General features: G+C 31.5%; 1 protein-coding gene across 1 annotated transcript; it reads right to left on the reverse strand.

Moving 5' to 3' along the window:
- Positions 1-8,968: 8,968 nt before the first annotated feature.
- LOC107763664 (ethylene-response factor C3-like) lies at positions 8,969-9,990 on the reverse strand. Its single transcript, XM_016582151.2, has one exon. The coding sequence runs from the start codon at positions 9,978-9,980 to the stop codon at positions 9,420-9,422; it is 561 nt and encodes a 186-aa protein (XP_016437637.2). The 5' UTR covers positions 9,981-9,990; the 3' UTR covers positions 8,969-9,419.
- Positions 9,991-14,113: the final 4,123 nt, after the last annotated feature.

Below are 14,113 nucleotides of genomic sequence, written 5' to 3' on the forward strand. Positions count from 1 at the left end.
TAAAGCAAACAAATGAAGAATTGACTAAAAAATTAAAGCATTATATATACTTCCCTCGTTTGATCCTTCCTTTTTCTAATAAATCAGCAATTGTGTTCTGTTTTATGTTGAGATTAATGGTCTACAAATTGTTGAGATTAATCCTTCCTTTGGATAGTGACATAAGATTATTCTGTTTCGGGATTGTAGTGAATAAAGAGTTAAAGTCGAAGAAAATAAAAAATTAACTTTAATTTTTTTTCAAAATTGATGAAGTTAACTTCTCGAATTTTTAAAAAAGATGTATTAAGCAGATAGCAATTTCTATCCTCTTGTAAAATTCTTTGGGAATTCTTATGGTTGAAACTATCTTGTCATAGTCGTTATTGTTTTAATTTGGACTCAACTTGTCTATCAAATGAAAGGGAGGTGACTAACAAGAGTTATAGTTATAATGACATCTTTAATCAAAGGTTTTGGATTCGAATCTTTATATAAATTCACTTTTTTAGATGCTGATTTACCCCTAATATAAAAGTCCCAATGCGAAATAATTGAACCGAGTCCTAATATGAGTATTGAAACCAAAAAAATAAAAAAGACGGAGATGCCAATATGCCAAAGGTCAGCTCTTCTCCCAACCATGTCCTTAAGCTGCTTTCCTGTTTCTTATCTTCTTTTTTTAAAATTATCCAATGAGTGTTAGTTGATAAAGGATAATCCGGTTCACTAAACTTCTGCTATGCTGAGAGTTCGAGAAAGTAGAGCACCATAAGAGTTTTTGTTGACAATATAGATATTTATATAGAGAGAATATAGTAAAATACTTACCTTCTAGGAAACATGGTCCTTGACTCCTTGTAATGTCTTTTTCAAGAAACATAGAAACAAAAATAAGTGCTATAGAATACAACATTATGTTCTCAAAAGTCTTCATCTTCCATCCTTACTAGTTCTTTTAGTTTTAATTAGTTGATGTTCTATATCCGTTTTAGGGCCTGATGCATACAGTGATGTCACAATTGAAAAAAGAAAAAGAATATTGAGCAAAACATCGAATGCAAATATGTTTATGCCGCTTTATGAATATCTTATCCTAAATGCTTTTGTTTATTGGTTCACTGGCGAATTTAAAATTGAATTTTATGATTACCTACTGCAATCTAGTTAATATACAACAATAATTAGATTTATAATTAATATTTAAAAATATTAATTATAAATTTTTCTCTCTATATATATATATATAGAGTTTGAACGAAAATTATTAAATTCACATAAACACATAGGCCATATGCTAAATTAGGTCATAATCTTATTTATGAAAAGGATATCTAATAAGTATCTAATTTATGCCATATATTTCATTTAAGGAATCTACATAATTTAAATAATTCAAGTGCTGTCTTTTATCTCTCTTTCCATTCTTTTTAAATTTTTATTTGTCAAACTTTCTTTCCATTCTGTTTTATGCAATATTCAAGTAATCTGTCCTTTTCATAAATAAATCTGAAGTAAACATAATAAATATTAGCCTCACATCTGGGATTTGTCTTTTTCCGTCGGCGGATACCCCACAAGCACTTTTTACCCTTTATTAAACGTCCATTAAATAGGACAACCAACGTTAGTGAAAGAGGTAGTTTCTTGTCTTTTTGTAAAAACAAAACAATATATTATGTTGTTTTATTGCCTTCTGTAGTTGGTTAGATTCTGTCTTTTTTTTTTCTCTATATATTCTTTTTTAATTTTTTTTTGCTTTCGAGAATTCTTTCTCTTCCCCGTTTTTTTTTGTTTTTGGTCCTTATTTTCAATCATAGAAAAGCTTGGATAGGAATTGACATAAATAGTTACATAGATATATAAGTTATATCATTAATAATATCTATATTACTTAAGAAGAAGTAACTAGTTATGTGATTAATATCAAGATATATGACAGCTTGGATATGTCTGTTTCGCTCTTACCTAAAGATCTCGAGTTTTAATTAAGTTTAAAAATGTAGAATGATAGGTAGCGTTTTTTTTTATAACATGACCTATGCTACGGAAATGCAATTAGTTGAGCAAATAACTTTCGGGCAGTGGATAAAACACTGGGTGATTTTTTTTTAACAGTAATATGGAATATATTTAATCTATCTCGACAATATGATACTTAAATAAAAAACAGCAAGTAGGATAAATGATTGTCGTTATGCTGGTGAAACTTTGTAAGTTAAATTGGAAAATATACTTTATTGAAAAAATAACACTGCATAGCCACTCTCAAAATAATAGTCGAAAAATATTTATTTTTTTGTATGTTTTATACAAAAATTATACAAATTTTATACACTTTTTCAGCTATAAAATATAAATAGCTTATGGCGCGGGCTAAAAATAATAAAAGCCATTTAGGTCAGGCAACCTACATATCAAAGTATTGTTGCCAAATGCAGTCTGTTTTCGTTGTATTAAGTCAATATAGACCCATAGTAGTTTCACTAATTTCATTGACTAATAGGTATAGTAATAAAGACTTTCTGGCCTTAAGTTAAAGTGTCAAATTGACTTGACTAAGGAGAGACCTTCAGAGGTTTGGTTGGGTTAACTATAATAGTTTTTTCTTAGTCAAATGATAATGTTAGTAATACTAAATATGTATCATACCTAGGGACGCTCAATGATATTGGCAGCCTAACAAAACCTTAAGAAGAGACCTTAAATTTTATTTGTTTTTATTTGATTTTTTTTATTTTTTTTTCTATTTGTAAAAATGATGTATAGACTATCTTGTACGCATCTTGACTGTGCACTCAGCTACTTGCTAGTTCCCAACATTGAAGGTATCTGATAACTCAACTCACCAAAGCTTCAGTAATATTAATATCCATGGTTAAGATAATATTTTTATAAGTTCTCATCATTTAATTATCTCAAATTTGCTACGTATATGTTAAAATATAATCATACATTTTGAATAGTTCAAGTCTATTTTGAATTGAAAAAGTAGTATGATCCTTTCTTTACAAAAAATATCAACTCTAAAAATACCACAAGAGAGTTTATATTTATTTTTTAATTGTCATCGTGAATAACGTCATCAAATTGTTCATTTTTACATTTTGCATATTTGTTATGAAATTTAAGTATTTATCTAAATAACCTCTATCGTGTTCCAAAAAGAATGTAATATCTTTTTAATAATTATAATTTTACAGTATATGTAATTCTTAATAATAATAAAATTAGGGTCTTCAATTTGGTGGGCCTAAAGTCCCTTAGAGCCGGCATACTACATGGTTGGAACTATAATAGTAGTTTGTGTAGAAATTTATCTTTTCTCAAATGAAAAAGGAGGAAGAGGAGGAGGAGGAGGAGATAGCTCGAAAACTTTGGATTTCTTTGTGTTTGATTTTATTTATTTATTTATAATTAGCATTATTTACAAGTAATGGACAATAATAGATTCGGCAACTAGGAGCCCATTTGGATTGACTTAATTTAAGTAGCTTTTAAGTATCAAGTGCTTAAAAGTACTTTTTATGTGCTTGAGCTTAATTTTTAAATAAACAATTATGTGTTTGGATAAATGTGGTGGAGCTGAAAATACGCAGTTGATGTGTTTGGAAAAAATATATTCATAAGCACTTTTTCTGTTAGAATAACTTAAATGCCCTGAAACTATCAAGACTAAATCAATGCGTACTGTCTTTTCTTTCTTTCTTTTTTCATGGAGTCAAAATAAATGAATAGGTGTAGATTCTCAAATCAAGTTGATTGCTAAGCTCTATTTTCTTGAAAGTAAGAGGTATTTATACTTACCGGAAGAAACGCAGGTTATTAACTAAAATTAATTTGAACTTAATTCAAATATAAATTAATTTTTATCTCAATTAAAAGCTTCATTCTTCCCCACCCAAAGCCACCCACCACGAGAAAGGAAATAAATAACTCTACAAAGAACAAAACACTGTTCATTTTTCCTCTCAGGAATCCAAAACCAAAAGAGTCACTATAATTAATTTATCTGTTAGACAAAAAATTAGCAACCAAAGACTTGCTTAAAGAAAAACTAAAGGCACCAAGGACTTCAATTCGGCAGAGATGGAATTTGGAAGGCAGAGATTGGAAATGGCAGAGGAAAGGAGAAAAAGAAAAGATTGGGGTATTTTGGAAATTATACATAAGTATCAGGGATAGCAATGTAAAATATTTGGTCAAAGAGGGGTGGCTTTTAAGCTAAAAAAAAACTAGGATTACTAACTTATCACTTTTGACTTATTTTGGACCTTTTGGCTTAAAAATATTTGACCTTTGAGCAAATTTTATGTTTGCCAAACACGCTAAAAAATGACTTAAAAACTGGTTTGACCAGCTTAAAAGCCCATCCAAACAGACTCCAGATCTCTAGCCCACAAAAAGATCAAAGATCGCATATTTTTCCTTCAAGCTTCCGATATGTTAAATTTACTGACTCAACTAATCTTGATTTCTGCCGTAAAAAGTCAGCTGCGGGAGGTTTTAGCACCATTATCAAAGAGGGCTCCATTCTCATCGATTGATACCTCTGATTAAGAGTAACAGAACTTTTATCATTACACCACAACCTTCAGAGGCAAAGATATTCTAATTTAATGTCAACTATGGTTATGTTTTCTTCGGTGCTTTTGTAATGAATTTTGGAGACTATATCGAAATTTCTTTCAAAGGTTAGCAGTCCGAAGTTTCTTTCATATGTTAGCAGTCCTTTTCAATTTTTGTGGATGTTATAAGATTCCTGGCTATCTGGTATAATTATGAATAAGTAAACCTAAATTATTCTAATAATTGAGAATAATTACTAATTAAATATGAGTATATATAAAAGAAACTTTATTTATCTTGGTATACAGATTGTTGATGTCACTAAAATGATTACCCTCAAAATCGGATAACAATTGAATTTATACGTGGTTTTAAGGATACATGATCTTTCTTGATACAAAAATAAAAAATCAGATTAATATTGAAATAAACGATGAAAAGGTAAATGCAAAGCACACAAGTTAAACAATCTTAGCCTTGAAGGTTGATCACCTTTGAGTAAAAAATACTTTAATCGATGCCGGAACAGAATGATGAGATAATAAGAACTAGGAATACTATTATATTGCTTAAGGATGCGTGTTACAGTATTTTTAATGAATTATCAGACCCTCTTTATATAGTAAAGGAGTTCTATTCTAGATACATTTCTATAAAAGGTAAAAATCTCTTGATTTGCTGATTACCAGTTCCTTACTGATACGTACCGAGATTCTCGCCGCAATATCTGTCCGGTCACGGATATTTCGATCTTCTGTTAGTTATCCTCGAGCTCGTTCGAGGCTAAGGTCGACACCGGATTCAATTTTCCTCGAAGGCAGGTTTTCCGACTTCGGGTTCTAGCTAGGTGAAACTCGAGGTCGATCTTTAATCCGTGGTCGCCATGTTCCAATCCTAATCTACCAAGTTGAAGTCGAGCTCGACTTCGACCGTATACACAAACTAAAGTCAATACATTTGTTTTCCTTCTAGTTAATATTAACCCAAAATACAAAAGAGGAAGGTTAAGTTAGAACACAGAGTATTTTCTTACTTCATTAAAATCAAAGAAATGACATGCATCAAGTCAAAAGTGGTCCAAATTCTGCGTAACGTGTAGGACTTTAAAGAAATAGCATGCGTCAATTCAAAGTGGTCCAAATTTTATGCTTCTCAAAAATTGTAAGTAAGAACTGGAAAAAAGGTTTAAGTTAGTATGTGCTATCATTATAAAGAATTTTTTAAAACTATCACGTCATCCGAATAATATCTATAGGTTAACCTAGTGAAATTTATAGTCTTGAAAATAAGATAGATTACTTGTCAAAAGGGCATCGTTGTGTCCCGCATTCAGTGGCGCAGCCAAAAATCTCGTTAAGAGTGTTCAGACTTTAAACAAGTCAATAATTTTTTGTCGATGAAGAGTATACCACTTTTTTTAAATCAAAAGTATGCAACATTTTAAATCAAACTACACATATTAGCTAAACAATAAACATACGAATAATAGAGAACTACAATTTTGTAAATCAAAATTAACATTAAAAAATAACAATAGAAATTTTACTAATTAAAGTAAGCATAAAACTAAAGAAAAGAGAAAGTCAGAGAGGTTTGTAATACGTAGAGAGCTTTTGTTAGAAGAATTTTTTGTTTAAGAAATAATTTAATTTTGATTTAAAATTTACTATTTAAGATTAGTTATTTATTACAAAATTTTAAGCTTAAGATTTATTTTATTTAAAAAAATTAGATTGAAAAAGAGTAAATAGACCACACACGCGAGGGTCTCCTTTTAGTTTTAGCAAACAAAATGGGCAGATAACTCTGAACCCGTGAATAAAAATATCACTTTGAACACCTTCGACCGCTGGACTACCTGTCAAGAGTATTCAAATATAATATATAACAATATAAAGTAGAATTTGACTTATATACGCAGTATACTACTCCCCAATTCACGAAGGATCAGAGGAAGGGCCACACCCTCAAGGGATGTGATATAGACAGCTTACCCTAACACAAATATTAGTGGCCGCTTTCACGGCTCGAACATGTGACATATAGGTCACACGGAGATAAGTTTATCGTTGCTCCAAGGCTCCCATTCACAGATTACTTGTTATAGCGGAGAAAAATAGCCTAATAATGTAAAAGATTTTTATACTAACATTTCACTTTGAAAGAGTAACTATTCATAGTAAAGGCAGCATTTCACATACTTTTTGCAAGTATATTTCAGAGTGCAAAATGTCATCTTGGGTTTTGCTTCAAGAGTTGTTTTCTTCCGTCGGCGGAGCGGATACTCTCCGCGGCTTGATTTCTTAGAAATGCGATCCTACGCCTATAATTATAGAGTTCTTTGTATTTTTCATCTCGAATAAATGTCTTACTTTTCATTTGCATCCTATATTAATGTATTTCATTATTCTCGCCGTAGTCTATTCACTTCTTTGCAAAGTCATTCAAGCAGAGGCGGACCCGAATTTGAAAGCGACAAGGACACCATTATTGAATAAAAATTTGAGCAAGGGGTTGGAATCGAACAAAGACAACGGACTAAAAGTCAAGTTGTGCCCCATATTAACATATTGAATATGCATTCTTGTCTGTGATAAAAGATGTATCATTTCGACCCTCTTGAATATTCCAGTACTGTCCGGTGTTTTCCTTTTATTACTTTGAAGTATGCTCGTAATGTTTGGCCAAATATACATATATATTACCTGTAAGCATCCAATATTTGATTCCTGTGCAGTCCTATCTCTTATCCCTAGATGTCTCAAATTGGACAAGATTTAATTTTTTTAAAGATAAATTCAGATATCGACTCTACCTATGATGATACTATCTAACTTGGCCATATATAGGGACAGAATGTTCATTCTTTTTCCCAAACTAGTTTTTGGTCCTTTTATTTTTATTTATTTTTACTTAAACCACCTTGTGGTATAGCGGAGGTTTAACATTGACCCCTACCTTATGTATTGAGATCCAAAGAGTGATTATGCACAGGAGGGCACATAAAATCGAGCCTCCTCATAAACTATATTTGAGTTGGACATTCAATACAATTTTGGAAGGGGATCATTGGCGTAACCGATAAAGTTGTTGTCATGTGAGCAGGAGGTCACAATTCGAGCCGTGCAAACAGTCTCTTGCAAAAATGCAGGGTAAGACTGCGTACAGTAGACCCTTGTGGTCTGATCCTTTTCCCGGACCCCGCGCATATAACGGGAACTTAGTGTACCGGACTGCTCTTTATTCAATACAATTTTGACGCAAGTGCATGTTGTTGCGATGTGTATCATACAATATATATGATACAAACGACTCCTCTCTTTAACATTGATATGCACATAAGTGTGGAGATTAACAAAAAAACAACTTTTGTTGACCTATACATTGTTTCATATACCAAAAATTCATATCTTTTGTTTGTTTCCGAAATTTGGAAATTGAAGAGGCTAAGCTTTGGCATTAGTGTCATATAGAGTTCTACTGATGTGTGCATTCAAGGTGGTTCACAGATGAACTCTCCCTTCTTTCTTTCCAAAACAAGAAGGGAGGAAAGAAACCACCTATTGGTATGCATTATACCTATTGTAATGGCAAGTGATTGGAGAATATGTTGGGCTAAAACGGTCCAAAAGATACTCTTAGCATTGTGTGATATTGTCCGCTTTGGGTCAAGTCCGTATGGTTTTTTCAAAAGACCTCATACCATTAAGAACCTTAAAGTAGCTTATTTTTCTTTTCTACTTTCCATGTGAACTTTGTTCACATTCTCCCAACAATCTCCCCATTAAACTAAGTTGCACATGACTCATCACCATTTATGGGTTAATTTGGCGATTAACTGTGTGCCACATACGTGATCCGAGTATTTACGGTCACCGAAGGCCAAGGAGAGGCTGTGTATGAGTCTTTGAAGCTATGGGTAAAGGTAGTAAACCGGCCCATAGACGGGCAAAGGCACTAAGCCGGGTCTCCCACACCACACTCCGCCATCTCCATAGTTTTGCCGCCAAACCATTGGCTTTGATATCAGTTGTTGGGCTAAAACGGTCCAACGATACTCTTAACATGATGTGATATTGTCTGTTTTGGCTCATGTTGGTTTTCCCCAAAAGACCTCACACCATTAAGAGTATCCAACTCCTTATAAGTAACTTATTTATTTTTCACTTTACATATGGGACTTTGTTTACACACTCCACCAGAATGTTGCTATAAATGTTAACTCTGAAAGCATAGTACAAAGCCATATCTTCTAAATTAACTCTGAGACTAAATTATTTTATCATCTTCAGGGACATATGTATATACTGTAACAATTTAATTATATATGTGAACAACATAAAACAGGAAGTAAAAATAAAATCGCCATGAAGCTATAAGGGAAAGAAACAAGCATATATACTCACAAAGAATCATGAATTGTAACATTAAAATTACGAATATCACATGTTATTAGAGCTGAAAACATAATTGCTTAATTTTTTTATTTTTATTTTTAAATCTATAGCTAGGAATGAGAATGTAAAGGAGTTGGGGCTTTTATTTTGATTCAATATCCATGTAGGCAGCTGCATACATAACTTCACTTCCACTTGATACCTATCTTAATGATAAACGCCTCATCCCGCCGTGACCATTTTGTGAAAGAAAAGATACAGAAATTAGAGGGGCTGCAAAAGAATTGGATACTAATTGGTAATGGGAAATCTCACTTGCTTGCAGATATTAGGGTTTCAAAGAAGAGATGATGAATGGGGGATCTTGTATTGAAAAACATTGAATAGAAAAAGAAGTATGGGAAACAAGATAACTGTAGAAGTATAGGATTATCAAGAAGAAAAGAAATAGAGAAAAAAGAGATTTGAACTTTATTAAGAAGTAGAACACTCAGATAAGAGCTCATCTAATAGATCTGATCCTAAATCTTCAAAAACAAACACATTCTCTTCCTTGGTTTGTTTTCTTTTACCTTTACTATGTCTCTTCTTGTGTTTCTCCTTTATAACTTCAACTGGGGTTGAACCATCTTTGCTACTACACTTGAATTCTCGTAACGATTCTTGAACTCTTTCCACTGGAAAATTCAGGCAAGTTTGGGCACCTCTCATAGAAAACGCAGCTTGGTCATAAGCCATAGCAGCTTCTTCAGCAGTATCAAAAGTTCCAAGCCAAACCCTAATTCCATTTCTTGTTGAATCCCTAATTTCAGCTGCATATTTTCTCCATGGCCGTTTTCGAACTCCAATGTAGTGCTTTTCCTCTTTATTGGGAAGCTTTTGAACTTTTTCACTCTTGATTTCTTCGGAAAAATCATTTTCTAAAGATGATTTCTCCGAAGAAATCATTTTTTGTTCCTCAACATTGACAGTGTTGAGGAACAATGGTGGCCAATCACTGTCAACTGAAAGCTCAGAACATGAAGAACTATTCATAATTGAGAGCTTCCCTTTTTCTTAGATTGGAAATATATATTATTGCATACCTAAACCTTAAAAGGGTTAGAGTATGTGGAAATTAAAATTATTATTATGATTTTAAAAGCAATAGATATGTCGTGGGAGACAGGTTTTAGTTGTGAGATTAATTAGATTTAGTTATTTGACATGTTCCTAGATTCTTTTAATCATTCAGCAGTTTACATCAAACAATATATACTAACTCTAATTAATCATTTAATCATATTCTCACTTTATTTTATGACTCTTATAGTTGAATGGATGTTTTATTGTAATAAAACACAATACGCGAGTAAGTATTTTGTGTGCCACTAATTTTTGAAAAAAAACTTACTCAGCAGCTTTCTTATTGTTCTTGCTGAAAATTAAAGGTGACTAATTAATTTGGTAAATATTTAAGGCATAATCGGGGTGTGCCGAATCTAAAAACGTTAAGTAGATCATCTTTGCATCACAATATGTGAAAGAATTGAGATTAGAAATAGTTTGATTTCCTTAGTAATAATAGATTAAACTGTTAAACGTTTGACTGTTTGAACGTTGGAATTGAAATATATAAATCACCAGACGAAATGAACCATCATCTCAGTCACATTCGACAGGTTAAAATTGCTTTAATTAATACTAAAAAAGAAAACACACCTTCTTTAATATGCATGACATTGCAATTAGAGTAAAAGATGAACGACCAAAACTGTGAAAAAAATCACAATTGCAACAATAACGCTTAGCTTGAAGCTGATCAACTACTTCGTTTTTTAAAATTAAGTAACTAATTATGAAGCGAAACGATGAGTACAAATTTATACAGTCAAAAAGAAGTTTTTGCTTGCTTGCTTTATATAAGCAGAGTGTGGATCCAAGATTTAAAGTTTATGAATTCTACAATGACCTCAAGTTAATAAATAACAATAATTGGATTTATAGCCAAATATTTATAGACATATAGTTGATTTCTTAATATATATACATAGTATAAACAAAAACTATTGGGTTCACATGAACCCAAAGACGACATCTAAGTATCAAATTTTTATAAGGGACTGTTGGCAAAATTGGAATTATAATTATTTAATTTCTCTTAAATATAAAAAAAATAGTATTTGAAGTTGAAGCTGGAAAAGGATATTTGGAAATTGTTATGTTTGGACATAAAAACATAGTTGAAATTTTATGAGTGAAAACTTCTAAAACTTTGTTTTTAAATTTAAATTCTCTATATTTCAAGACTGAAATAATGAAAAATAAAATATGGAACAATTTGATAATTTTTTTTTTTGAAATAATCTTTAAATATTGTTTTAAATGTTTGAAATCTTATTAAGAGGGGGGTTCAACAATATTCGAGGCCTAAAGCGCGCGCGCGCGCGCACACACACACACACACACACACATATATATATATATATATATATATATATATATATATATATAATGAGCATCGTTGTTAAAAGAAATTAAACAAGTGAGAATTTGAAATGAAAAAAATGAAAACTTGGTTTTATAAAGTACAAAAAAAGTGAATGAATTTAACGTTGATTGCATCACAATTGAAATGAAAGAACCCAGAAAACATACTTCCTCCGTTCTAATTTATATGACTCTTTTTAAATTTTTAGTTAGCCCTCTTTCTATATTTGGTAATAATTCAAATTTAGATTTTCCTTTTTACCCTTAATGATATCATTTCTAGCCACGAAAGTTTCTATGATTTATTTTAGATCACATATTTCAAAAGTCTTCCTTTATGTCATAAACTCCATGTCCAATCAAACACTTTCATATAAATTTCGACGGAGAGAGTGTAATTTATGTGAGAAAAATAAATGATAAGTTAGATTATTAGATCTAGTTACATGACTAACTAATGAATAGAGAAATATAATTCAGTAAAAACGTTAAATAAGATTGACAAAAAATTATTTTGATTATATTAATTAGAGGAAGAAATCGAGTTATTAAAAAATAATATGACAATAAAGAAATAAATTTATCAATAATAAGAAATAATTATATAAATAATATACTATTATATATATAGAAATAGTAATTTTGGGGCCCTTAAATTTTTGGGGCCTTAAGCAATTTTGGGATCCTTAAATTCATGGGGCCTAAAGCAAGTGCTTTCATGTGTGGGCCCCTAATTCATACGTGTCATTTAATAAGTAGTTTCATAATTGAGTATTTAAAATTGGTACAAGGAGTAATATTTATGAGTATTTGAAAACTTCTAGCTACCTGTGTCATACTATTGGTCTCGAAATATCCTGAATTTGTCTTTTCCGTCGGCTGATGACGCACTTGGATCATTTAATGAGAAAATCAAAAGAAAACAGTTCTTCTGTTAATTAATTTCATCTTCTTTTTTAACGGGTGCGCTCTTTTCTCGAATCATATGTTAACATAAAATATTTTGTGCATCGAAATACTTTTTTAAGTCTAACAGGGCATAGGAAAGTGTTATGTTTCTTCTCGTATGTTTTCAACATTTTGGGTTTATTTTTTATGCGATATATTTACTTTCCGAAAGACCAAATTTCGCTGAGATCAGTTTTCACTTGTAATAATCTACTTTAAAACTTTGTTTATCGCTTTCATTAATATATGCATCATTTCAGCGAAATAATAAAATAAAGTCATAGGTTGGGCAAGTAATGTATGTAGCTATCAGAATAAAAATAATTCGAATAAATTAGTTGGTGTACAAGAAACAGAGACTTTTGAAATTTTTGGTTTAAAACAAGTCTTAAATATTATAATAAAATAAGAACTTTAAAGTTATAATTGTTTTTAAATATCGACATGTAATTATATTTTTTTGAGACAGATTAAAAAATAAAGTATGACACATAAATTAGGACAGAGAGAATAGTATAGCTGAATAAGCATATGTGCATATCATGATCTAATTCTCAATGTTACAAATTCCATTCGTTTCAGAATTTTCAGCAACAAGCTAAAATATGAAATGAACGAACACACTAAGCATTATATTACTTATAATTGTTCCTTTTTGTTTTTCCTGTAAACCTCAATACCAAGAAGCACAGAAAGGGTATTAAATCAAAGCGAGAATTGAAAATCAGAAAGGATATTTCACTTTTCTCCAATATTGTTCAGCCATATATAATGACTTGGAATTTGGAAAAAGGGAAGAGAAAGAAGTGAGAGTAACAAAAACCAAAAGTGCTTGTCTTACTTGTAGTCACGCCATAGGAATTTCCTTTTGGTTCAATCATTTGGTGTACGGAACTATTCAGACTAATTCTGATACGTATTGCATAAGATTCATTAAGGGAGGAAACACTCCATACAAAGAGTGTGTTGTATTTTTAAGGCTCGATCTTGATTTGATTAACTTTGGAGGTATCTCATTCACCCTACAGCCACACTAACACACCCTTAGTGGTGTCATAGATTTCTTGAACATATACGTGGTGTTAGCCCAAGTAAAGAATAGTTTTAAAAATTGACAAAGGAACTCAGGGATGAACCAGGTCTATCACTGGTAGGCATACACACAGGTAGATTCAAAGCACGTGAGATGCACATGCAGGAGATAAACGAAAGCTGGCATAATAATAGATATCTCCTGATCGAAAAGATTGCATAATTGATAACGAGAAGGACTCCTTACTCAACGAGAGCATTATCCAAGATAAGGAAGGAGTTAGGAGTTGAGATTAACTAGAACTCTTCCACCAAGGAAGAGTAGCATTAGAACTCTAGTTATTTTCTACTCTACTAACTCTATAAATCGCAGGATGTTCTCATTCTACAGGTGACACACAAAAGCAGAAGTTAAACGTGAATTGAGAGCAAAATAGCAAGGCATTTTGCAAGCAGTTCGTGTGTGATTCAAGTATGCGAACCTGAAGATACATGAACCAGATAGAAGAACCAGCTCCAAGTGTCTGTCTTTTATTCTAGTTCAATGGTAGTAGGTATTTTCATATTGTACCTTTCAACTTTATCTAGAGGCAATTGTAATAGGTACTCAGAGTATTCAAGTTAGAGTTAACTTGAAGTTGTCGCAGCAGTTAGAGGTTGGTTGCCACAACGAGATTAGAGTTAATCCTAGGTTTACAAAAGTATTTTGTAAATGTAAT

This window comes from Nicotiana tabacum, chromosome 11, assembly GCF_000715075.1.
Source record: "Nicotiana tabacum cultivar K326 chromosome 11, ASM71507v2, whole genome shotgun sequence".
NCBI classification, from domain to species: Eukaryota; Viridiplantae; Streptophyta; class Magnoliopsida; order Solanales; family Solanaceae; genus Nicotiana; species Nicotiana tabacum.

What these genes read in the sequence shown, in the direction of transcription:
- LOC107763664 (XM_016582151.2), bottom strand. Translation starts at nt 9,980, where the DNA reads ATGAATAGTTCTTCATGTTCTGAGCTTTCAGTTGACAGTGATTGGCCA.